Below are 27,042 nucleotides of genomic sequence, written 5' to 3' on the forward strand. Positions count from 1 at the left end.
TTTCCAGGGGGGCTTCAGATTCAGTGAGTGCTTTGATGGGGGTACTCAAGCCATAGCGGAGCCTTTCCTTCTTACTGCTGAACACTGCACTGTAGGTAGATGGTATCTTGTTTATCCATTCAGTGGGTGGACACTGGGTGGTTTTCACTTCGAGACGATTGTGACTAACACACCATTGTGAACACTTGTGTGTACCTCTTCTTTCCATTGCTTTGGGGTATGTGTTTAGGAATGTGACCTCTCAAGAGTTATTCATGGCGTCTCCATCACTTCACATCATCAGGACTGCACAGGAAGTGGAGTGGAGATAAGCTGTGGGCTTTTGCTGGCAGCAGTGGGCTTGGCCCCTGTGGGTAACATGGTGGTACCTGGTAACATGGTGGTACCTGGTGCCCTTCTCTGTGACCCAACTTCAAAGAACCTTCTGAATCCTCTTTGCTTCTGGATGGGGCTGTGGCTGGCATTTCTGGCTCACAGGCCCTTGTCTTCTGCTGGGCTCCCCTCAGCATTTGATCAGGTGGTAAGAGTTCTGAGCAGGAAACATGGCACTGTGACAAACCTGAGTGGTAAGACAGCTCCATAGTGGCTCCCAGAGTTTCTGGGAAAGGGATGCACATGCTGTCCCGTGGGGGGGGGGGTGGGGGCAGTGTCCTGAGGGCACAGATGGTAGTTGGGCTAATGTGGGACTGTATGCACTGCCTGTCTTCCAGACCCCGCAGTGTTCCTGCAACTGGAGACTCGGTAGCAGAGGCTGTGTGAAGGTGCCTGCAGGAGGGAGTCCACCTCACAGGGTATGGAGCTGGGTAAATGAACCTTGAAGGTGTCAGGAAACCACCACTATCTGCCAGTCACCTTGCATCTAGAAGGGACTGAGGTGTGATGTCAGACCCAGCCATCACACTGACCGTGGAAGGAGAGAAGGCCATGAATCTAAGCCGTGCCTTAGCCATCTGGATGTCTGTGGTAGAGCTGGACCGTCTCTTTGATCCTGCCATCCCTCTATTATTCCTTGGATCTTCCTGGACTGGAGACTCAGGGGAATAGTGACATTGGCTCTGCCCATCCTGAGTCAGGCCCTGGCCTTCCACACAATGCCTTCTGGGGGCAGAGGAATAGGGACTCAGTCTGGGGTGGGCAGCCATCGCTTGGCCCACTAAGAGGCCTCTTCCTGCAGTGAACGCTCTATGCTTCTTACTGAACACAGCAGTTCTTTGTTTGGTCGAGGCTCAGGTCCTCCTCACAGGTGAGGGCAGACACCCCAGATGGAGAAGGGAGGGGAGCAGCAGCAAGGGCAAGAAGCAAGAGTGGTGAGGGACTTACCCCAACTGGCCTGCCCTAGGTCTGGTTGATGAGTCCCGGTTACTCGATTGACATGGATGTAGAAGGGGGGGGGCAGTAAATATGGATATCCCGCTAGATTGAAATGGGCCAGACAACAGCAGCAGCCTCTGTAGTGGGTGCCGTTGTGGGGCACAGGCAGAGGGGAGGAAAGGACGACCGAGAGCCAGGTAGCCTGCTTACTAGGCTAGCAGCGTGCTTCCCAGTGCTTTACTTCCTCCAACTGTTAAATGCAGAGTGCTGCTTCTCTGTCTCCAGCGCTGTCTCCAGGGAGAGCATTATCACTTAGCACAGGGACCACCAAATCAATACACCTAGGTCTTGTGGGCCCCAGGCAGGATGCCTACTGCTGATCTAGACTGGGTTTCTTTTGAGATCCTGGGTCACAAGGAAGGGATGAAACCTTGGGAACACAGCACAAGCATCTCCATAGGTGGGAATATCTTAGCCCTACCTGTGGGACACCAAGACTGCCTGGATGGGCGAGTGGCATTTGTCAGCCGGTGGGTCTCTGGGCCTCTCCTAAATCAGTCAAGGTCAAAGCAGAATAAAAGCAAAGCTAGACGTTGTCATCAGTTACAAGCAGTAGACACGTCCTATTTCTCCTCCAGCATTACTCAGTCCTGGTTACTGATCAACCTGTCACTGGTTTCCTCCTTTGGGCAGCCTCCCTGATATGATCCTTTTATTGTTCCGACCAGGCCCTGGTCTTGGAAAGTGTTTGCACTTATTCTTTCACAGTCAAGGAACCGGTGTCATCCTCCAGAAAGGGAAACTGAGCTACAGAGAGGTTGCGCTCCCAGGCCTCCTCTGAGATCACCGACCCCAGTCTGCTCCCTCAATGCAAAATGATGATGATTGGCCCACGAGAAGGAAAAGTCCAGAAAGCTATAGGAGACTGTAGGGGACGCTGTCCTGTTTTGCATTTTTTTAAAGGGCTTGTCTCTAAAGTCAGGAACAGACTCTCCTTTACTGAGGTCCCCACCGACCAGATTATCTCTAGTTGGGAGAATAGAGCAAAGGAATGGAAGGCCATGACAAAACCCCTAGTCTGACTCCCCAGCCAGCCTCCTGCCCGTCTCGGGAGTGGCCACAACCTTAGGAATCCCTGTGTCCGTGGGGCTCCCTGCTTCCCTCTGGTGGCGAAAGCGCAAAGCGCGGAACACTGGACACTGAGTCCAGAAGAGCACCACCGGCGGGGGGTGGGGGTGGGGGTGGGGGTGTGTTATGGGGATGGCGCTGGGGCAAATGGGCAGCAAACTTGTTGCTATCACCAGGTCACATTTTTGGGGTAACTGAGGTTCAAGAAAAGTGAGCGTCTGTGCACTAGTGTTGAGAGAATGGGGATCCCAGAGGTAAGTGAGTCAATAGCACAGCAAGGACCTCTGCGGCCAAAGCAGTGGGAAGCGCCAGATCCTCGCGTGGCGGTAGTTTGGACTTGTTTTCTTTCCAGCGCACGTAGGTCTGGAGCGGAGCCTCGGGCTCCAAGGCGGAGGTCGCTGCGTCTAGGAGGAGCCGGGAGCGTCCGGGGGCGGGACGTGACGCACCTTGGCTGGGAGGTGCCAGCCCGGGCTTCGGCCAGCTGCATATAAGAGCGGTGTGGGGCGCGGAAAACCAGAGCCCGCTGTCTGTACTCAAGAGCCCAGAGCAGCTCTTGCGGTCCCGAGGCCAAGCTCTTCCGCCACTCCGGAGTTCTCTGCAGCCCTCTACCTTCTCTCGGCCACGCATTCGCCCCCGGGGCCCCTCTGCCCAATGAAACTGGCCGCGATGATCAAGAAGATGTGCCCGAGCGACTCTGAACTGAGTATCCCGGCCAAGAACTGCTACAGGATGGTCATCCTTGGCTCATCCAAAGTGGGCAAGACGGCCATCGTGTCGCGCTTCCTCACGGGCCGCTTCGAGGACGCTTACACCCCTACCATCGAGGACTTCCACCGAAAGTTTTACTCGATCCGCGGCGAAGTCTACCAGTTGGACATACTGGACACATCCGGCAATCATCCGTTTCCCGCCATGAGGCGCCTCTCTATCCTCACAGGTGAGTGGGGTGCCGACGGGGACCGTGGGGCCGGAGTCTTGCGGGGAGCGGATGGGCTGGTGTGTCGTGCTTGGGGCCGCGCCTCCGTGCCTGGCAGCTGCCCTCACCTTTCCCTCTCGTTCCTCTGTAGGAGACGTTTTCATTCTGGTGTTCAGTTTAGACAACCGCGACTCATTTGAGGAGGTGCAAAGGCTCAAACAGCAGATTCTAGACACCAAGTCCTGTCTCAAGAACAAAACCAAAGAGAATGTGGACGTCCCGCTGGTCATTTGCGGTAACAAAGGGGACCGGGACTTCTACCGCGAAGTAGAGCAGCGGGAGATTGAGCAGCTGGTGGGTGACGACCCTCAGCGTTGTGCCTACTTCGAGATCTCGGCCAAGAAGAACAGTAGCCTAGATCAGATGTTCCGTGCGCTCTTTGCCATGGCCAAGCTGCCTAGTGAAATGAGCCCCGACTTGCACCGCAAGGTGTCTGTGCAGTATTGCGACGTACTGCACAAAAAGGCTCTGAGGAACAAGAAGCTACTGCGTGCGGGCAGCGGAGGCGGGGGCGACCATGGCGATGCCTTTGGCATCTTGGCGCCCTTTGCTCGCAGACCCAGCGTGCACAGCGACCTCATGTACATTCGTGAAAAAACCAGTGTCGGCAGCCAGGCTAAGGACAAGGAGCGCTGTGTCATCAGTTAGGAGCCCCCAGGGTCAGCCACAAAACCTGAGGACCCTTTTTGTTCAAAAGTCAAATCGGATTCCCGGGCTTGCCTGCGCGTTCTGTGCCACAGGAGCTCCAATTGGCCTCCTCCCTCTCTCCCTCCCTTTCTGAGACCCAGCCCTGTGCACCAGGGAGACGCTGCCAAGCCAGTAAGGGACAGTCATCTGCTGTGAAAGGAAAGAGAACTAGCTAAGATTGGGACTTTTGCCTCCGATTCTGGGATGCCAGGACCCAGCAGAGGGGTACTTGGCATTTTTCTCAGAGACTTGAGAGAGTGTGTGAAGTTCACCAGCCTGTGAGACTTCAAGTAACTGTCCTGCTTTCTTTCAGGGACAGGACTAACAGGGCATTATCTTGTCTGTGATTGGTGTTGCCATGACCGCTGTCAGCCACCTCTGTCATCAGCAAACTGGAAACTTTGGCTCGAGGTGGGGGGTTCAATCATAGCCAAGCGACTTGTTTACATGTGTGTGTGCAATTACCCAAAAGAAAAACAAAACACAAAACTTGCACTTTAATAGTTCCATTGTCAATGTGTCATGAACAAAATCTCTACATTTCTATTGCGTGAGGTCTTTATTATTTTTTTTAATTTAAAATAAAATAATTAAAAAATGGAAAATGGTGCTTTGCTTTTATGCTTCCTGCCTCAGTGTCAGTGGCCAAGAACTGGAGAGGGACCTGGCTTTCAGAAAATGGTCTCACCCTTCCAAGAGGGCATGCTCTAACTTCTGGCTTTCTGTCTACCCTCTGCCTAGCCTGGCCTGTAACAGGGGGCTTTGTTTTGGAGACTATTCATACTCTCCTCCACACAGCCCATCTGTTAATCATGGCAGGTGACAGGAAGCTGTCATACTTGAAACTCTCTGATTACAACTAAGGAGGTGAGCTGGAGAGGTGTGTGGAAGATGGCTGCCCTGGATGTTTATCCCTTGCCCCAGGGTTGCCCCAGGACCTAGACAGGGAAAGTAGAAAGCTCTTAAGGCAGGTCCCAGAAGCACTCAAGCGGGTGGGCCCGTCTCCTCTGCACTTGCCTACTTCCTGTGGCTAAGGGCTCATAATTTGTGACCTGGATCTCCTTGCCACTCCTACTGTCAACTTAGGGCAAGTGTCACCTTCTAATCCTCCAATTCTGCTGCTGACAAACAGAGGCACTCTGTGCAGGGGTCAACTTGGTCTCTAAGGAGTCAGCACAACTGTTGTAGCCACTGAGCCAATACTTGGCTTTTCAAGAGGGTCTTGACCTTCAAGGGATGCTCAAAATTGTCCTGGGGGGCAGGGGTCTTGTCAACCCTGCTTTGGGAAGGATCATTTCCAAGGAACTGCATCTCCTCAAATCTCAGAAAGGCCCTCACTTTTCAACAATGAATGGCTGGCCTCCCCAGGGCCCGCTGCAGGAGACATGTAGGCTTCTGTGCTAGTTTACCAGATACACATGCTGGGTGGAAGGAGGAGCATGGTGACCATTTTCCTCTGCACCACTTACTCAACATACCATTCTAATGCTTCATTATAAAGACCTGCAATTCCAGGGTCTGACTCCTAGCACTGAGAGAGACAGAGACAACAGGGAAACCATGTGTCCTGAGAGCAGAACATACTTTTAATTATGTATTTGAAAATGTGACAGGTCAACACACTGGAACAGAGAAAGCCTCTAAGCCTCCAGCTCTTTGAGGAAGCCTTTCTTCCCTGTCGGGAAGATCTGAAGCTCCTGCATTCCATGTGCTCTGTGCTTACAGGAACGGTCAGAGCCTTAAAACTGGCCCAGCCACAGCTTCAACTTTGCAGAAAGTAACTGATTCAGTTAAATAACGGTCCCAAGCAGAGGTAGCTTAATTGGCACCCTCTACTCAAACTCAGCCCACTTTTCTGCCCAAACCACTGGAAGTCAAAACCCTCTTTCACACATTCTGGGTCCCAGTGTGAAGTGTCCTGGATAGACAACGCACCAGAACACTTGCTAAACACATCCCCAGCCAGCGCTCCTGCCAACAAAGCCAGTTGGCAGGCACCTGCTAAGTCCTAAGTTGGTCAGCCCAGGCTGTGCCCATTTTAAGATCCAAACAATACTGGGTACTTCTCACCTTCCTCCTGAGAGAAGTAAAGAGCCATGGTGCCCTCAATGTAACAGTGCCTGGGAGACAGGGAACACAGTGTCCTACCTGGGACTCGCTGGGCACACTCAACACAGCTATGGCACCTCCAGACTTAGCTCCCCATACCCTTCAAACCACACCTACCCCTGGCTGAGAAACTGGCCTAATTGCTCCTGCCAGCCACTCTGCTCCAAACCAGAAGCGTGCCGGGACCGTGTGCAGGGTAGCAAATGTGACTGACTCCTTGGCTAGAGGGGAGATGACAGGTAAGCCAAGGCATATGAATCAGGGTAGAGCCACTTGCTTAACAGCCTCCTTGAGCCAGCGTGGGAAGGACAAAGGGCCCCAGGCAAGCAGTGCTTTGGCTATTCTGAGCACTGCCCGAAGTGATGGAGATAAAGGGAGATACTGCTAACATGCAGGAGGCTGGAAACTGGAGTTGGTGGTTGGTTCGCAGAGCTCTGGGCTGACGCCCCCAGCAATATAGTTTCATTCAGTAGTTCAAACAAAAAAGGAAGTGAACTGTTTTCAAGCAGAAGCCACCCACCCTCTGGCCTTTCAAAACAATGTTCATACTCTCACAGCCTTCTTTAATTATAATAAATCCATGCCATCTGAGTGCAGGCCTAATTTACCCCAAGAATTCTATGCAAATGCTTCATGAAACTGCTGTTAATGGGAACAGTATGTACCTGATACTGTGCTGATGGTATCGGGAGTGGGAGGAGCTGAGGGAAAGAAGGGAACAGCTACTTCCTCTCCCTCTGTGCCCTGTAGATCTGCTGATGGAGCCCAGGGCACACATAGTCAAGGCTGAGTACAGCCACTGAGGCACCACACCAGCCACATGTGCCCTCAGTTTAGAACTGGGCTCCCAAGGAGCTGGACAGCACAGGTGAAGCTTTCAGTCTGTTGGCAGCTTTCCTGGGAGCTGGCACTACTCCTTGGGTATCTCAAACATGCAGAGGCTCTTGTACTTCTGCAGAAGCTCGTTCTTGGTCCTGACTTGCTCTCGGAGGCTGTGTAGCTGCTGCTGCTGCTGCTCAGGGCTCACGTGGATGCCAGGCATGGTGCCTATGAGCTTCCGCATCTCCTGGAACTTTGTTTTGAGGGCGTTCAGGTCCTGGTGGAGATCTGGGCTGTCCTTGTCCATGCTGGGTCAGAGGGGGAGTAGAAGGCAGTCAGTTATTAGCATGTGTAGCTCATCTCCACAATGGCTTCCTTGTTCTACACCCTCTGATACCTTTTAGAATGTTGTTAGATATGTCTGTCCCCTGACTAGGTTGCCTTCCCCAGAAGACAGGAATTCATCTTTTATTTGTTTTGTTCTTTAGCTTTAAGCTCATAAAAACACTCCCGACTAGCACACTTGACAAGTCAGATACTTAAACTCTCTGTGATGGCAGGGACCAAGTTGGCTTCATCACAGCTGTCTCACCAACCTGGCCCTACATATAGGACACTACACTCAAGAAACACCTGGGGATCAAGAACACTTCCACAAGTATGACATCCTGAGTTTGGAGCTCCACCACCCATGTGAAAGCAGGGGCACGCATGCCTATAAACCCAGCTCAGGCTTGGGGTGAGATGGGGGTGTAGAAACAGGCAGACCTCAGAAGGTGAAACAGCAAGTCTCAGGTTCTATACAAGGGAACACAGGGAAGTGTGATAAAACTGGGCACCACAAGTGCCCGCCTCTGCCTCCCCCACCACTCACATGTGTGCACACACCACATACACAAACCCACTAACATTTCCAAAACACTACTTGCCAAAAGAATGAATGCTTGGAAAGCAAGGCTCAGCTGTGCTAAATGAGTCACCATCACCAATCATCAGGTGACCCTTCCAAAGCCAAAGAAAAACAAACTCATTGAAACACTCATTTCACCTGACCTGAGCCATCTGTAGGCTAACCAGGAGGCTTTGCCAGTTAGCAGGGCCTTCGTTTCACTGAACTGTGGCACTTGCTTAGGTCTGTTAACATAAAGACAAACTCTCATAAAGCTAGTTATGCACTTTAAACCAGCTACAAGCTACTGGACCATTCTCAGCAGACACAGGCTCTCCTCCACCACATCTCTGAAGATGCCTTCCTCTGGATTGAGGTCATTTTGAAGGCAGATCACCCCTATCCTCTCACAGTCCTGGCATGGCAGAGATCCCCACTCTTGCTATCAAACTAAAGCAAAAGAACCATAACCCTAGGAACATAGGCACTGCCCCAAGGCCAGGAAACAGAGGAGCTTTGGAACCAGTTCCTGCTTAGTGTGCAGACAGTGAGGACCACCACTGAGCTGCTGTCAGAATTTAAAGTACACTTTTAACAAAACTGGTTTACATCACAAGTCTAGAAAGATACAATAAAAACAAACAAACAAAAAAACCTCACAAAATTAAGACGGGGAAGGAGGTTTATAGTAATAATAATTCCTGAAGTAAACATAACCCAGCCCAAAAGAATTCTAACTCAGAAAGCAAAGTGTGGGCCATGTTTCAGATGTTCACTTCTGAAACTCTCCACACTCCAGATACCCATTCTTTACAGGGTGAACTTTGGAGAAAGGGGGTAGCCTTCAGACAAGAACAGAACCCATAGGGAGGGGAGCTGGGCTGCAGACCTCTGCAGTGAGCCATTCACCTGCCCTAGTTGGTGGTGGTAAAGAGCATAGAAGTCTGGGGTGAAGAAAGCATCTATTCAGGAACCTGATTGAACCAAGAGGGAACCTGTTATGCCAGGATGACTGTGAAACAGTGAAATCCCCAGGCCTAAAGAACAGGGTCAGACTTGATAGTGAAGGAATAAAAGCAGAAAGCTCTAAATGGGCCTGCCTTTGTGCTCAGTGTTAGTCACCATCCAACTTTAGAAGGGAGAGAGAGAGACTAGGTCAGGATCGATGGAAATCATACAAACAAGGACAAAGTTAGAGCATCGTGGTCCCTTCTACTGTGCTTTCTTAAAGAGTGGGCAGAAATACTATAGCCATGGGGGCAGGAAGAGCAGAGCATCCTCCGAGCAGCTAGCATAGGCATTTGGACATGTGTCCCAGGCTCTTGGATAAAAGGCTAGGAAAGATGGGTGCATTTAAGAACATGCCCTGGTTTTCCCCAATTTCTTTTTTGCACAGAAGCAAACTGGCAACAATGGGCAGTGTGTCCTCCAGCAATGCAAAAGCAGGGGAAGGCATGGGCCAGCAGGCCAGCCACTCCCCTCACCTCTGGTAACCTGGTCTGGGGGCCTGTATCTTTCTCTGTCAAATGTCCATCCTCCTCAGAAGCATGCACTCTCTGTCTGCTGACCACCCTGGCCTAGCACCCTCAGTCTCCTCTGTTCACAGCTTCTCCTCCACTACTGACTCCAGGGGCTTTCACTTTCCCCAGGGCAATTTTTCTCTTATTTAGTAGATGCTGGAGGGAAGAAATTCAAAGTGATAAATATGTTAAAAAAGGAAAGTCCTTTTAGTTCCAAGTCTCAGACACACTCGTGTTAGCATATGATGTAAACTGTTGTAGATCATTTCAAAATGTGCAATAACAGACAACCATATGTATACTTTTGTTATTCTGACAGAAGCATATCAAACGTGGCTCTCGTTCCTGTCTTTCTACATTAATATATATTTCATTACATTGTGAAATTATTTTACAAACGATTATCTGGAATGTTTGCAACTCATCAAAATGACAATGGACATTGTGTATCTGAATCTTTATATAACTGTGCGAGTATTCTGGAAAGATGTCATACCAGGAGAAATCTGGATTAAAGATTTTATATAATTTTTGACTGATACTGTCAGAATACCGTGAGCTAGGCACACAGACACCTATAATCCCAGTTTCTTGGGAGACTGAGGCAGGAAAAACAAGTTTGAGTCTAGGTAGCACACTAAGACCCCCATCCCAAACATAAACATACACTTCTGCAAAACTCCCAGATGCCTCCCTGACTGTGTCCGTGGCTCCTCCCTGTCTCGCAGTGGTCTGGTTTTCTCTGGAGTTCTGGCAGCACCCACCAGGTCTTTGGTCCAGTGGCTCTGGACCTCCCACACCAGCTTTCATCTGCCACAGGATTGCCTGTTTTCATTCTCTTCAAGTTATGGAAGGTTCTGCTACTTAAAGAAGTTTGGAAAAAAAACAACAACAACTGTTCTACAGCATGCCTTCAGGCTTGTTTGCTCACTCCCAGCAACTCCCACTCCCCCTTTCCTAAGTCTAGCTCCTCCTCCAGCATCAAGATTTTTCTCCCTGGAGTCTGAGGAGCCTGCAAGCATCCAGAGTGGAACAGCCATCTCTGTCTACATCCATGGAGGACAGCAGCCCCTACCCACTAAGGCTGCTCTCTCTGATTCTCCCAGCTATGTGTCCAGCTAATTCCCCCTCCCCCAGACTACTTCAGACAACCTATCCCACTGCTTCTCAGACACAGAGTCTTCTCCTCTTCCCAAGCCCTCTGTCCTATCCACCTTTAGAAATCCAAGTCTGAGCAGGTCACAATGCCTCTTAAGAACTATGGTGGCCCTCCACCCCAACATACCCACAGGACAAATTCAACTGTGAGAGGATGCAGGGGCCATTCCAAGTACTTTTAACTTTCACTTCCCAGGACCCCTTCCCTGGCAGCTTTTCTTTTACTGTATTTTCTGCTGGAAGGGAGGCTGCCCATGTCATGGAGGCCATCAGGACCTGGGTACTTCTACTGTGAGTCTGCAAAAACTGGCACAGAAGCAGACACAGAGAAGCAGCTCTTCTAAGCAGTTTTCAAACAGGTCCTAAAGGCACCTTTTCTGCTCCAGGACACAGCTGAGAGAGACAGTAGGCACAAGATGGACACAGGCCAGCAGAACTGCAAATCCCAAACATCATCTGTGGGGGTGCTTCCTACACAGCCCAGAAGGTCTCAGCTGGCGAGGAGCCTGTGTGTGGGATGAGGCAGGTCAGCAACGCCCTGTTCCCATAAAAGAGGTCTTGCTGACCTGCGCTGAGCAGGCGAGAGGGATGCTCAAGCTCCACACTTGAACTCCCTGTGCTGGGTCAACAAGGATGGCTCTCCTGTACGCACTAGTAACCTAAGACATCTGGTGAAAGGATGACAGTTAATGAAAACCACATTGCTTAAGTTCCCAAATCGACTACTAACTGGGTGGGCCAAAAAGTGGCAGACAAGCAGGGAGACAACAGGAATAGCTCACCTCAGGACTGGCAGGCTGGGACACTTAGTTCTAAACTCAGATGAGATAAGCTGAATTTCAAGGTCTTGCTTTACTCCTCCTTTCCAGTCTATGTCCCTTGTAGTTTCACTATATACACAAAGAGGCCCCAGAGAGAGGGATTGATAATAGTTCTTACAAGCATTTCCTCTCTCCATCCTTTCAAGCTTCATGTGGTGGCGCACACCTTTAATCTCATCACTTGAGACAGAGGCATTTCTCTATGGGTTCAAGCCCAGCCTAGTCTACATAGTAGTTCCAGGACAGCCAGGACTATATAGAGAGACCCTATCTCAAAACAACAAACAAACAAATATTAAAAATACATGAATGAAAAGCCTGTCAATTCTAGTATGGAAGTGAATCTAGGGCTTCATGATTGACAGGCAAACATTTAACCACTAAGTTACATCCCCAGTCTTCTTTCCAATTTCTCTTGCCCAGGTGGGCCTGGAACTCTGTCCTCTTCTCACTCCTGCCCAGTAGCTGGCTGTACAACCAGGCCTGACAAACTACATGTTCACATATCTGTTCATCAACTATGGGAGAGATGGAGGGAGGAAAGCTATTGTTTGGGCTCCAACTCTAAGCAGGGCTGTTTCAGCCACAGTCTCCAGGTATCAAGTGGCAACATAGGTTGCTGAAATGGAAATTTAAGGGTTCTTTGGAAAGTCGGTTGGATGGTGTTTTGCTGGGGCAAACACATGAAGGAAGGTTTAGCTGAAGTGGACATAGGTGAAAGACTAAGGCAGACTTGTGAAGAAACGTTTTGCTGAAGCAGACACACAAGAGAGGATGTTCTGCTAAAGCAAACATGTGAAAGGACACATGTTGAGAGATTCTTTGCTAACAAGCATGCCTAGTTGACCTCCATTTGTCTGGACGCCATAGAGAGAAACCCACCAAAAAACTTCTAGTAGTATGCTGCAGTTTCTTGTTGCTTTTATGGACTTGGGCTGACTGGCAGAATGATGTCAGCTGAGAGAGACACACGTGCTGCAGTAAGACATGTGCTGAGGCAAGACCTGTAGAGGACATGTGATGTTTGGAGAGAAAGGACTTGACAGTGATGGAGGCTGAGCTAGACTTGTTTATAGAACTAGCTTTGCAACACTTTTGGGTCTCCGAGTCTTTGCTGATCATTGCTTCCCTCAGAGAGGCACAGGCTAGAACTTCTGGCATTCTCCTGTTCCTTCCTGCTGACTTGAGCCAAGGCTGAGGCCTGCTGTCTCTGCTAGTTAGCGCCACCACTGCTGATTCATGTTTGCTATCCCAACTCTACTGAACTGGTCTGCTGGTGTATCTGTGAAGAGTTTCCAAGTGGGCCAAGCTGGCACTGCTAACCTGTGAACTGAACTACCGATTTCCAGACAACAGAGACAGGAGTTTCTCCAAAGAACCTTTCTAAACAGGTCCACTCCACCTACCCCCATAATCCTTTGTTTCCCATTACCTCTGGTGAGCGTTAGGTTAAAAGGGTAGTTAAAACATTTAAGAACCATAATTAAAAATAAGGTTTGACCATCCAGGGAAAAAAAGACAGCATTTTCAACAAATGGAGCTGGTTCAACTGGAGGTCAGCATGTAGAAGAATGCAAATTGATCCATACTTATCTCCTTGTACAAAGCTCAAGTCCAAATGGATCAAGGACCTCCATATAAAACCAGCTAAGCTGAAACTAAAAGAGAAAATGGGGAAAAGCCTCAAACACATGGGCACAGGGGAAAAGTTCCTGAACAGAACACCAATGGCTTATGCTCTAAGATCGAGAACTGACAAAGGGGACCTCATAAAACTGCAAAACTTCTGTAAAGCAAAGGGCACCGTCAATAGGACAAGGCGGCAACCAACAAATTGGGAAAAGATCTTCACCAACCCTACATCTGATAGAGGGCTAATATCCGAGGTATACAAAAAACTGAAGAAATTAGACTCTAGACAATCAAATGACCTTATTAAAAATGGGGTACAGCGCTAAACAAATAATTCTCAACTGAGGAAACTCGAATGGCTGAGAAGCACCTAAAGAAGTGTTCAACATCCTTAGTCATCAGGGAAATGCAAATCAAAACAACCTTGAGATTCCACCTCACACCAGTCAGAATGGCTAAGATCAAAAACTCAGGTGATAGCAGATGTGGAGAAAGAGGAACACTCCTCCATTGTTGGTGGAATTGCAAGCTGGTACAACCACTCTGGAAATCAGTCTGGCAGTTCCTCAGAAAATTGGACATAGTATTACTGGAGGACCCAGCTTTACCACTCCTGGACATATACTCAAAAGACGCTCCAACACATAACAAGGACACATACTCCACTATGTTTATAGCAGCCTTATTTATAATAGCCAGAAGCTGGAAAGAACCCAGATGTCCTTCAACAGAGGAATGGAAACAGAAAATGTGGTACATTTACACAATGGAGTACTACTCAGCTATTAAAAACAATGAGTTCATGAAATTCTTAGGCAAATGGATGGAACTGCAAAATATCATCCTGAGTGAGGTAACCCAATCACAAAAGAACATTCATGGTATGTACTCACTGATAAGTGGATATTAGCCCAAAAGCTCACAATACCTAAGATACAACACATAGACCACATGAAGCTCAAGAAGAAGGAAGACCAAAGTGATTTGGTCCTTCTTAGAAGGAGTATCAAAATACTCAACCAGAGCTTCCAAGGTCTAAACCTCCAGCCTGGGAACACAAAGGGAGGGACTCATGGCTCCACCTGTATAGGTAGTTTAGGATGGCCTTGTCAGACATCAGTGGAAGAGGTGGGCCTTGGTCCCTGAAAGTTTGGATTCTCTAGTATTGGGGAATTCAAGAGCAGAAGCGGGAATGGGTAGACGGATGGAGGCATACACTCATAGAAGTAGGAGAAGGGGGGATGGGATAGGGGTTTTTTTTTGGGGGGGGATGGGAGAGGAGATAACATTGAAAGGTAAATAAATAAAATATCCAATTAAAAAAAAAACAGATAATGGGTCTGGCAATTGTAGTCAAGCAGTTGAGACTTTTTGTCAACAATTTATTATGAGGATTTCGTTATAATCCTCCAGAACAAGGTATGTGGAAGAGGCCCATGAAACTCTAAAAAGACTGGTGAGACATACTGTTGCTGAGACAAAGAATGATGCCAACCTGTGAGCTTGCTGAGAGCCCTGACAAGGGTGACTGGGGAGCTGTATTGGGACATAAGTTCCTGACCCATCTTTGCTTGACTATATCCCAGATGGGACAAGCTACCTTGCCTCAAGTTTTTAGACGTGGAATAGAGAATCAAAAAGAGAAATTATAATGTCTCTTGTATTCTTCTTAAGGGTGACCAGTTATTAGGACTCAATCATGTACTGGTCTAGAAATCAATCCAATATTGGAAATAACAGTCTACTTTTGGAAGACTGGATCTGGACATTGTCAGAGACATATTTGGAAGTTAGCTATAGCTCACTATGATGTTACAATAGCAAGAGAAAGTTGGGACAGGATATGGATTTCAAACTAGGATTAGTGCATGTTTTAAGGCTCTTTTAATTGTCAAGCTAAAATTGGTTTTGTCTCTTCTACAGTATTTATTGTAAGTTGCACTGACTGTACAACTTCCAATTGTGTTAGTGGGTTGAAACCTGGCATGTCTGTTACGGGGTCTATCAACCAGCTTTTGCCTTACTACCCTGAGTGTTAGAAAACCTTGATTCTCTGAAAAAAGTTTGAAAGTGCTGGAGGAAGTGAGTTAGGCTTTAAGCAGAAGCAAGAGGGTAGCGGGCTTGATTATTGCTGGTATAACAACTTTAACTTCACTACTTGCTAGCACCATTGCTTCTGCAATAGCATTGATACAAGGAGTTAAGACAACTGTTTTTGTTAACCATCTAGCAAAAAAATGTTACTAATGTATTGAGTATACAAAAGGATTTATATAGGTGTCTGGAACAACGGATGATGCTCTATAACCCATTCAAATTATCTGAAGGAGGTTCAGGGTTTAAGAGTTAGGAGCCGGGGCTGGAGAGATGGCTCAGTGGTTAAGAGCACTGAGTGCTTTTCCAAAGATCCTGAGTTCAATTCCCAGCAACCACATGGTGGCTCATAACCATCTGTAAAGGGGTCTGATGCCCTCTTCTGGTGTGTCTGGAAACAGTTACAGTATAGTCATATAAATAAAATAAATCCTTAAAAAAACATTTCAAAAAAAAAGAGTTAGGAGCCATCCCAAGTGTCATGACAAATATCATTGGAATAGTGTTACTTTTGAAATTCACAAGATTGTATTTATAATTAGAAAAAAAATTAAAGACACCTGTAGGATATTTGGAATAATCCTAACACCTCTCTGGGTGTGTTAACTTTGCATAGTGAGATTATGAATTTAAATAATGCTGCTCTGTTGAGCTTTGATGCTGCAGATAATGCCAATAAAATTATCCATGGCCTGAGGTCAGTATTTCCATTTTGGTCAAACCTCAGGAATGGCACATATAACTTGATCAGGCTAGCCCTTCTTGTCCTGGGAATACTTTTATTCCTGCCCATCGTGTTAAAGCTTATCTCTAACTATATCAACAGGTTGGCAGGCAAAGTACATGACTTGAAACTGTTAATGTACCCCCAGACAAAGTTATTAAATTAATAGGCTGGCAAGCCAAGGGCAGGTAAGATTCTGCACAGAGCTTTACCAACCTAAGACATAAGTGCATTGCTTTTGATAATGCATATTCCATGATGGGTAAGGAAGGCATTCTTGTCAGAACACCCTAAGACAGGCTCAGTCTTGTTAATGAAATAAAAAAGGGGGAGAGGTGGAGAGCCTTTGGGGATGCTTGGCAAGAAGCTGACAGGGGCCAAGGACAAGGAAATGGGCTGCTTGGCAGGAATATGACATTGACCATGGACAAGGAAGTAGGCTTCAGACAGGAATCTGACATTAGGCTAGAACAAAGTAATTTCAGGTAGGAATCTAAATCGTAGGCTACAACAAAGAAGTAATCTCAAGCAGGAATCTAAATATTAGGCTAGAACATAGAAGTAATTTCAGACAGGAATCTAAATTTTAGGCTAGAACAAGGAAGTAGGCTTCAAACATGGAAAATGACCTTGGGCTAGGACAGGAAAATAGGCTCAGCCTACTTTGGTCAGCCTGATAAACCTTTAGAAACAGTGATCACAGGAGTGTTCACATAACTGGGTTCAATGCCTTGCTTTTTCTTTGACTATTTGTGTTTATTGTATTGCTTGTTCCTTGACTATTTGCATCTACTGTATTGCTAGACCCTCAACCTAGAACTGACCTTAATACATGCATGTAATCAAAATGGTATAAAAGTATAAAGGAAGAGGGGGTATAGGATAGAGGGTTCTAGGGAGGGGAAATGGGGAAAGGGGATGACATCTGTATTGTAAATAAATAAAATGTCCCATAAAAAAAATAAGGTTTAAAAAAAATTAAAGTTAGTGGGTGCGGTGGAAGGATCTGGCTCCCAAAACTCTTCAGTGTAGGAGGTGGCCTTAATGACACACAGGTTCCACAGTGCTCTGCCCAGTTAAAGACACTTGTAACTATTGGGCTCTGCATATGCCTAGACAGGGCATCTGATGTGGTCTGCTGTGACCAATGAATAAAGGGCTAAACATCTGAGTTCAATTTAGGAAGAAAAGGGAACCCTAGAGGAACTTTTCTTTGAGATAGGTCTTACCATGTAGCCTAGCCTCAAATGAGATTTGCCCCATCTTAGCCTCCTGAGTGCCGGTACAGTTACTATACTGTACACTACTCTAGAGAATTTCAGAAAAAGAAAAACAAACCTGATAACTCACACAGAATGAATTCCAGAGGCTTTAAAGGCAAAGGAACTAGTTAAAAAGCGACTGTAAGCCAGGTGGTAAGACACCTTTATTGCCAGCACACAGGAGGCAGAGGCAGGTGAATCTCTGTGTTCAAGGCCAGACTAATCTACAGTGTGAATTCCAGAACAGCCAAGCTACACAGAAAAACCCTGTCTTGGGGGGAAAAAAAGTAACTACAAGATGTAAGATCCAAAACTGAGGTTACAGACCTGGATGAGTGAAGTTCAGTGCAGGTTAAAAGGAAATGTTCCACTAACCACAGCACATGACCACGAGGAAGCTGGGCAGCAAACGCAGGAGCAAGAAGGAATTCAGAAGGGAATAAACAAACCATAAAGAGCTCAGGACTAAAATACCTTGGTATTAGAGACTAAGGTGTCTAGAGGATCAAAGAACATCTGGAGATTGAATGCATGATTGGAAGGCAGCATCAAACATGGAAAACAGTATTTCATGACCTTTGTAGCTGGTATTGGGAAGAGGAGGCAGAGGAGACAGTTCACCTACCCTTTATTCTCCACAGATAGCCTGCAAACATCTAAAACTTAAAAGAAAAAAACCGGAAGCACAAACATCCTAGGAAAAGGAGATCACTATATAAGACGTTTTCTTTTGCCCTGTATGTACCACACTCTTAATCCCAGCATTCCAGAGGCAGGGGCAGAACTCTGAGTTCAAGGCCAGCCTGCTCTACATATCAAGTCCCAGGACAGCTAGCCAACACTACAACATACAGAAAACCTGTCTTGGAAACCAAAAAGAAATCAGACTCAGTTTTACTCTTGTAGCATTGTACATAGAACCCAGGACCTTGCACACCCTAGGCAAGTGCTCCAACACTGAGCCACACCCTAGACTCAAGGCCTTAATTAATAAGCAAGAATCTCTTATGCTTTGATATAAAATGTCTCCCCCAGGCTCATATTTTAAACACTATTAAATGGGAATTTCTAAAGACGTTAGGAGGTGGGCAAAGCTGAAGGAATCAAGGCACTGGGAGCATGTCCTCAGGGAGTATGTTCTCCCTGACCCTTTTCCCTTCTCTCTTCTTCCTGGCCAACATGATATGACTGTGTTTTGCTAAACTCCATCAGGATGGGCTAACACTCTCAAACAGTGAGTGGAAACACATTCTCCCATAGGTTTTTTCTAACAGGTGCTTTTGTCACATGACACTGGCTCACACTTGGAAGCAGTCAAAGAAAAGCTGAACAAATCTGACTACACAAAATCACAATTTTAAGGAGGAAAAAACCACCATGACCATTTCAAAGATGAAAGAAAAGTCAACTACCTGGGAGTTTACATTGGAAAGGCAGAGACAAGAAGCATGGCTCAATACAAGTATAGGAAGCTAGTAAGCAAGAGTACATAAAGCAAAGCCAAAAAAATTAAAATTGTAAGCCAGGCATGATGGTGCACACCTTTTAATCTGGCATTCAGGATGCAGAGACACATAGGTCTCTGAATTCAAGGTCAGCCTGGTCTACATGAGTGCCAGGCCATCCAGAGCTATATAGTAAGACTTCATCTTAAAACAAGCAAATTAAGATTGCATATGAAAAGATGATATACTTAAATAATAAAGACACCAATCAACTATCATTTCTAACCTATCTATCAGACCAGCCTGGTTAAAAGTTTAGTAGCAGCAGCAGAGGTATGGGAGAAAAGGGAGAAATGAACTGGTAATGGAAGTTGGATGTATTCTTTCTAATTTTAACTGAGTGTTATATTCACACACCACAGCACTAGAAATTTCTCTGAGAGTCTAGAGAACTCACTGAGACTCTGCAGACCCAAGTACTTGTCTCATTTCCAACTACAGGAGCAGAACACATGTTGGGTGGAAAGTTTCAAGGATGGACAGCTCGCCTTCAGTGGAATTATGTACAGATCTGGGAGAGGAAGGCAGTGGGGGAAGAGTGAGAGACAGATTACTTCCTAATTTCCATCTATGCAATCTGTCTTTAATTTGTCTTACTGTTTCACAGGTGGTGGATTTATGGGCCATTTCAGGTTAATAGAGTTTTCAAGTTAACTGAAGTAGCCCTATCTAAAGTTTGGAAGAGTCAGCTAAAAAGAGGAAATGAGTAATGGTTATCAAGATAGAAACTGCATATCCCTGCTTCAGTGGTTGCACAGCAGAGGATTTACCTCATATAAACTTGAGCAAAGGGCTGTGCATCCCAACATGGTGCCTGCTGCAAAAATGAAATACCAAAATGCCTACATGTGAAGATGGCTGCATCTCACACAGGATTCTTTACAGCCCCCACAGTGAGCCAGACTTTTCCATGTGCACAGAATGGAATGGATAGCAGCCCAAGGAAATGGCACACCACAGCCTAGTCCCCATTTCTACGGCCTTCCATTTCTGAAAAGACATGCATATCTAAAATAAACCCAGAGAAGAAACTTAAGATAGTCTCAGCAGCCACCTGTTGTAACTGTTCCTTTTATTAATTAAAACAAGGCCATGTCCTCTACTTGAGGCTTTACTTCCTTACTCATCCTGGGAAAAGAGGCCACAGCTCATGGACAGCTGAGGAAAGCACAGAACAAGGCATCAGAGGCTGGCAGAACCATCACTGTGGACCACTAGGCCTGCTGTAAGATTTGCCAGCAGCTTAGTCCTCCAAGAATAAAGGCTTACCCCCCGAAAGGTGCTGCCCTCAATTTCCTGTCTCCTCTGAGCAGTGACCTCAGGAGTCAATACTAGAGTACAGCATTTCTTCCCTACCCAGCAAGTTTCTACCCTACCTTCCTCCCTCTTACAATTTCAGGACTGTAAGTGGCCTCATCCAGGTTTCCTAAGTCCCTTTTTCCCCTCCCCTTGCCACAGCCCTCATGTCTTTGATGGCCTACAAACTCACACAACATCCCAGGGATTTCAAACTGGACCTACCTTTTTCATGCAGACAGTATCATACTGAGCGTGCTGTTTTCTCTTGGATCCTGTCTTTCTTACTTACAGTTTCTTTTACATGCCTAATGACCAGCACTGCCAGTCACATCCTTACAAGTGAACATTAAAGGCTCTGAGTAGGAGTGCTACATCTTCACTCTTGTAGGATAATGGACCTGGCTTTTCTTGGAGAAAGAAGTCTTTTCTCCCCAGGGTCTTTTTCTTTTGCAGTGTCTTTTCTCTTCTGCTGGTCAGACACTTGAAGGAAGGCACCTTATTCTCTCTGCCAGGCTAGCAGCCACACAGTGAGGGGTGGCCAAGGGGGTCATAACCTTTGTTTCCCTTCTCAGCCCCAAAGTATGATGTATGTCCTACACTGACTCTGGCCTATTCCTTCTTAAGCAGTAGTTCTCAACCCGAGGGTCACAACCCCTTTGGGGGTTGTTTATCAGATATTTATGTTATGACTCCTAACAGTAGCAAAATTACAGTTATGAAGTACCAACAAAATAATTTTGTTTGGGAGGTCACCACATGAGGAACTATATCAAAGGGTTCCACCATTAGGAAGGGTGAGAACCACGGTTCTAAAGGATCAACCCTGGGCAGAGCAATGCTTTCATTGTTTGCTAAGGTGAAGACGGTGGTTACCCAACTGTGTAAGGCAGAGGAGGGAGCAGGGACTGTGGGCACATCCTTAGTAGGCTTCTCCCTGTTCTTAGACCACCTTCTTCCATACTGCTTGCAGAGGTTTCTATCACTGTCAGGCCCTGAGGTGTGGAGAAGGCATGGTCAAGGCTGATGCTTTAGGGTCAGTAGGTAAGTTAGCCCTTGCTAGCTGTTTTCTGGCAATCATTTGCTTGTTCTTATATGGGAAATAAAAAAAATCCCTTGCACGTCCTTTAGACAAGCCATGTGATCAACCTGCCGTCTTTCACAGGTCTGCACTTTAGAGATTCTCCCAGTTCTATGAGAAGTCAGCTACTGGCCCAAGCCTAAGTCACACAGCTGTAGTTAGAACCTAATGTTCCTAGCTGGCTGGAAGTAGATACAGAGACCAGGTTAGCCTCAAACTCAGAGATTCGCCTCAGTGGCCTAAGTGTTGGGGCTAAAGGTATGTACCACCATTGAAATCTACTACTGATGTATCAAGACAGAAAATTACTGCCCAGGAAAACTAAATATTTACAAAGATGATAAACCAAGCTTCAGCAGAGACTTGAACTCAGACATTTTGACTTCACAACGTGTTCTTGGTAAATTCACTTACTGTCACTGAGGCTGGCCTAACCCAACTGCTCTCCTGGCTTAGGAGCATCCTTCCTGAGGTATGGGTGAATGTGTATCCATTTGTGTTTTAATTTTCCATGTTTTAAATGTTTGCATGTATATCTGGTTACTCTGGATAACCCAATACTCCAGCACTGCCCTGAGATGGTGAGGTTTTTATTTTCCTCACTTCCATCTCATAATGTATTTGCCAACAGCTAACACAGAGGGGACAGCCTGCCTTACCCTATATTCAGGAGGTTCATGTTGTCTGAAGCCAAGAGCAGTTAACGTGAGAACCAGAGCTTTGCAGTCATTTGAAAAGTGGCAGATGATCGCTGTGCTATCCTAGTTAACTTATGTCAACTGAACACAGCTTGAGTGAGTCGAGAGGAAGGAGACTCAATTGAGAAAATGCTTCCACAAGGGCGAGCTGTGGGCAAGCCCGTAGAGCATTTCCTTACTTGATGTGGGAGGGCCCAGCCCACTGTGGGTCAGTCACCCTGGGCTCTAGTTGAGAAAGCCTACAGAAGCTGGGCAGCGGTGGCTCATGGCATTAATCCTAGTATGTAAGGATAGAGGCAAGCAGATTTCTGAATTTGAGGCCAACCTGGTCTACAGATAGTTCCAGAACAGCCAGGAATACAAGGAGAAACAAAAACAATAAAAAAAGAGAGAAAGCGCACTGAGCAAGGCATGTAAGAATGTCACTCCTCCATGGCCTCTACTCAGCCCCTGCCTGAAGGTTCCTGCTCTGACTTTCTCCAATGAGAACAACTGATACAGAAGTGTAAGTCAAATAAACCCTTTCTTGCCCAATTTGCTTTTGGTCAGTGTTTCAGCACAGCAATAGTAGCCCTAACTAAAACAAGAGCCAAACCACCAGAACAAGAAACCCAGGCTGCCTCAACACTAACAAAAGGGCATGCCACTGTTCATAAATATGACTGGAATTGTAATCTCGTCTTAATTTGCTTTTAGTATTCAATGGTTTAGAAGAAATTCAGGGGTTTGTACCTAGTGTCCTGTGGCTATACAGTCATGTATAGTCAATGCCAGATCATATATTCAGTGACGATCTAATGCTTATAATGTACAACTTTCCTTTGCCTAATGACATAGTAGCTGTGGTAATGTTGTAGGAGAATGTACCACTCACACTAGTGTGAAAAATCAATTATACTGCCTGATGGATAAAAGTATAACCTAGACAATTATAGGTAGTTCTTAAAGCTTAATAATGATAATAATGATGTCACTAGTTTATGGACTTACTATACTCAACATTTTACTGTGAGAGTCACAGTTGCTAGGTGTAGTGGTACACACCTGGAGCCCCAGCACTCAGAAGCTGAGATAGCAGAACCAAAAGTCCAAAGGCAAAGCCCTGTCTCAAACAAATAAATATATGAATAAAATTTGCCCTTTTAATAGAATGTCCTAGTACACCAGCAGCAACTTACATACATCCATGTTACTCTTTGTTATGTATAAGTGGTACGTCTTGCATATGTGTGGGGTGTTATACAGGTCTCTGAAGGCCTGAGTATACAGGTGGGCATGCACGGGTTGGGTGTCTTTCTTTGTAGCGCTTCACCTTGTTGCCTTGAGACAGGGTCTCATATTAAATAGGAAGTTCACAGTGTCAGCCAGGCTAGCTGGCCAGAGCTCTGGAGATCTGTTTGTAGCCCTGATATGCTGGGGCTACAGGCATGAGCAGCCATGACTGGCTTTTTATGTAAATGATGAGGATTCAAAGTCAGGTCCTTGTGCTTGTACCTGCCAAGCTGTCCATCTCCTAATGTTGCTAAGAATCCTGACTGCACCAAAAGGCACCAGGCAGGAACTGTTCTGCACCACCTAAGTGTATCAAAGCACACTTGAGAATGCTTGCATAAAACAGCGTACCCCTTGGAAATGACCTAAGTGTATATGGAAGGAACAGCAAAAACACAGGCCATCATGGAGACTGGAGACTTTGGGCCTAAGCGATGACACATCCTTGGAGATTCTATTAGAATAAAGTTAATAGTGGGACACAATCATTTGGAGCAACTTCTGTGTCTTTGTTTCAAATGTTTTCTAGCACCACTTCTCCCCTCTCCACTTTTAAAAAATGTTTTTATTATGTTTTTTTTTTCTTTGCTTCTAACCGTTAAGCCCTGTAGGGGTAAACGGCTGGTCCTTTACTGTGTACAATCCTAGTACTTAACAAAGCCACACTAGTAAGATGCTGCCTCGCTTTGAAATGGGAACTAAACTGTGTACAAGGTGAGAATCTCGAGTCAGAACATCTGAGGTCCACCAAAATTCGAAAACTTTTCAGGGCTCACATAATGCTACAAGTGGGAAATTCCATGTTAGGTTTCATATGAACAGTCAAAACGAAGGTGAATTAAAACTACTGTATAAAATGGCCTTCAGGCTATGTGTGTAAGGACTTGAGATCCATCCCCAAGTCCCTGCAGAATCTGGGACGGGACCAAGAACAGTGCACTGCAGAACCTATGCATTTGATCAGTATGAGGGCTTCGCCTGGGAGTCAAGTTTAACTCTCAAGGCGACTATGTGGGCCCTCTGGAAAAAAATGGGGCGTGGTCCAGAGCGCACAGGCTTTGGCAGCTCGGAACCACGGACACCAGAGGCCGCAAAAAGTGGTGTCTTGACCTTTCCTAGGCCCTTACCATTTGATGACATTGTGAACCAACGGCAAAAAAGAGTAATTCTCCTCCTTCGCACCAGCGGGGGACTGAGGCCGCGGAGCCGCCGGTGGCGGGAGCGCGGCGACCGGTAGAGGCTGAGACGGCGGCGGCGGCTTGGACTCCGGCAGCAGCTCGGGCGGTGGCTGTAGCGTATCTTCGGCCTGTCTCCCACCCGCCACCCCAGAGGAAGCCATAGCACCACGCGTCCGGCGGCTGCCGAGGGTCGCGGGATGCTTGCGTCACAACTGCGCGCCCGGGAGGCCGGGCGGGAAAAGGCTCTGAGTCTGCGCCCTGGGCGTAGGCGGGCAAGCGTTGCTAGGCGACAGGTGTCAGGGCAGCTAAATTGAGTAGCCAGGATTAGGGAATCTACTTCAGCGTCTTTTTCTAGTTCACATCACAGAGAGAGGTGAAAACGCCAACGAGGACCCCCGGGACTGGCAGGAAGAATGGATGACGCTGGTGATCTCCGTGTGAAACTGGGGCTCTGCGGCAGCGAGCATCCAGATGACAAGGACCTACACGTCTTTGTGTCACGCTAGCCTCCAGGAGGGCCCTGGACTGGCGACAGCGAAACACGACATACAAACGAGTTTCACATGGCTGCCACGGGAAAAACTAATCGTTCTTCAACCATTTAGTTTGCATCTAGGAGGTGCCAGACTACATATGTATCTAGGACTAAGACCTTGGGCCAAATAGGAGAGCTTTCTGATAGGCTTGAATTTATTCATTTCAAGCAAATGAGCTCTAGTATAAATTTCTGGACAAGGGTAGCAGTAATCCTAATCCTGACTAACAAAAACCAGGAATTAGGGAAGCTGTCAACTGGGAGAGGACATCTGTCCTTGATGACAAGGTCCATGTCTGTAAAGAGAGGCAAGGAGTCCACAGCTCAGAAGCAAAGAGGAACAGGAATGTGGAACTTCACAATGGTGTTTTGAGGTTTTTAGTTACAGGTCTGGGAATTATTTTCTTCAGAACTGCAGATAGTTCTCCAAACAGAGGCACTATCCAGAAAAGAATAATTTCAGTGTTGCTCAAAGGAAGACAGAAACAAAGTGAAACAAGGTGATTTATTTCTTCTTGAAAATGAGTGTACCAGAACCAAGCTAAGATAGCAAAAACACTCAACAAAATGCCCACTGTCGTGCATCTCTGACGTAGGTGCACTACAACTTCACAACATGACTCGCTGGGCTAATCATCTAAAGGAAAGGAGGGGTGGGAGTCGGGAAATATAGGCCCTTGTGGAACCATGTATCTCTGATAGAAGAATGTTTTTTATCATGGGAAACTGTAGGGTTTCCTTCTAACCCAGGGCCTCTCCACCTAAGGGGAAAGGCCATGATTCCTGAGGGAGAATGGAGAAGACAATGGCCTAAAATGGAAACAGGTGTGCCAGAAAAGATTAGACACCTCTGGAAACATCTGGGGAAATGCATGGTAAAACAGCAGCATACAGTAGCTATCACTACTACTGCTGTGGAATGAAAGTGACGAGAAATCATTAAGACCCACATTTAATCCACCAAGAAATTCTGGAAGGTATATCTTAGTTTTCAATTTTACAGAGAAGGAAACTAAAGTTTACAGGGCCATAAGGTCACAGAGCTTCCTTGATACCAAGTCTAAATCTAAAATCTACAGGTAGGTGATAACAGGCTCCTCTCTGATCTGTAACTTTTGATTCAAAATGTTAATGTGAGGTTTTATTCAGAATTCAAATAGCATCTAGTAGCCATTGATAATATCCTCATAGCAACCAAACATCATCTTTTCCCCCTTAATGTGTTTTATAACTCAATTACAAGCCCCATATCTATCTTTGGCAGAATGAGGGCATCTCTTTAAAAAGCTCTTGAGATATAAATAGATACGGCTAAACAAAACAAATTGGTAATGTAGGAAGCATGAATAAGTATGGTGCGTTGACAGTTTGCCCTAAAAATAGTTAATATAATTAGTGACAAAGAATAGAGCTGACTTCACAACACTGCAAACAGATGTCAGAAAAACGCTCCCTATTCTGGCTTCCTTAAAGCTGATTATTGCAAATAAGTGTATGTTTGTACAGCCATGCTGATCAAAGTCAGAAAAGGAAGGTGCCACTGAGATATAGGGAGACTCATCCAGAGTCAGAGCCAGAGGATCCATCCAGGTAAGCTGCCACTGTACTGTCTTGGGCAGGTTTCCATGGCTTCTCAGGGTACCTTGTCCCATCAGATCTGTGGATGAGAGGTCAGGCTTGGGGCAGCCTGCTTGCCTTCAAGCTAGGCTCCGCTATTGGGAAGGATATGACTTTAAACCATTGCTTAACTTTACTTTGAATACCTCCATAGCAAAATAGAAAATCTGAACAGGTTTTGTTTTTTTTTACATTTTTCTAGAGTGAGAATGTGTCCCCAAAGTTCATATTTAAGAAACAAAACTCCAGGGTCAAGGGGTGGCCCCTTTATGAGTTGAATAACACAAATGGATTCATGTTCCTTTAGGAGTGAATTTCTATGAAGAGAACAGGTCTGCTGTAGAAGCAAGGCCTTCCTTCTCTTGCTGTCTAGTTATACAACACCTCCGTCATATTATGACAGGAACATGAGCCCCTTGCCAAACATGGCCCCTTGACCACCACCTCCTCAGCCTCTGCAACTGTGTATGTAAATAATCTCTGTTCATTATCAATCATCCAATCTGTGGTCTCCTGATAGAATACAAACATACTAAGAAGCCTATACAATACTTGGGATGATTATCTGTGTGAAATAATAGGAAAGACATTCTTATTTGGATGTGAGAAACCTAGGCTGACAGCAGATTAAAATGTGCTCCGGGGTTCCGAAATTAAGGGCGCTGGCTGCTCTTCCAGATGATGGTGGTTTGCATCCCAGCACCCAGGCAGGCAGCTCGCAACTGTGCGA

At 46.4% G+C, this 27,042-nt stretch overlaps 2 protein-coding genes across 2 annotated transcripts; one reads left to right on the forward strand and one right to left on the reverse strand.

Moving 5' to 3' along the window:
* Positions 1-2,961: 2,961 nt before the first annotated feature.
* On the forward strand, positions 2,962-4,707 carry Rasd1 (ras related dexamethasone induced 1). Its single transcript, XM_028776524.1, has 2 exons — positions 2,962-3,376; positions 3,507-4,707. Exons 1-2 carry the CDS (start codon positions 3,091-3,093, stop codon positions 4,061-4,063), a joined length of 843 nt encoding a protein of 280 aa, XP_028632357.1. The 5' UTR covers positions 2,962-3,090; the 3' UTR covers positions 4,064-4,707.
* Positions 4,708-5,667: 960 nt separating this feature from the next.
* Positions 5,668-24,374, reverse strand: Med9 (mediator complex subunit 9). The gene is made up of 2 exons (XM_028776525.1): positions 24,110-24,374; positions 5,668-7,338 (listed from the first exon to the last, which is right to left on the reverse strand). Exons 1-2 carry the CDS (start codon positions 24,319-24,321, stop codon positions 7,122-7,124), a joined length of 429 nt encoding a protein of 142 aa, XP_028632358.1. The 5' UTR covers positions 24,322-24,374; the 3' UTR covers positions 5,668-7,121.
* Positions 24,375-27,042: the final 2,668 nt, after the last annotated feature.

This window comes from Grammomys surdaster, unplaced genomic scaffold, assembly GCF_004785775.1.
Source record: "Grammomys surdaster isolate TR1022 unplaced genomic scaffold, NIH_TR_1.0 270, whole genome shotgun sequence".
NCBI lineage: Eukaryota > Metazoa > Chordata > Mammalia > Rodentia > Muridae > Grammomys > Grammomys surdaster.

Coding starts and splice junctions, on each gene's coding strand:
- Rasd1 (XM_028776524.1), top strand. CDS start 3,091: ATGAAACTGGCCGCGATGATCAAGAAGATGTGCCCGAGCGACTCTGAA. Junction 3,377..3,506: donor GCGCCTCTCTATCCTCACAG/GTGAGTGGGGTG, acceptor GTTCCTCTGTAG/GAGACGTTTTCATTCTGGTG.
- Med9 (XM_028776525.1), bottom strand. CDS start 24,321: ATGGCTTCCTCTGGGGTGGCGGGTGGGAGACAGGCCGAAGATACGCTA. Junction 7,339..24,109: donor GTTCACAATGTCATCAAATG/GTAAGGGCCTAG, acceptor CCTCTGACCCAG/CATGGACAAGGACAGCCCAG.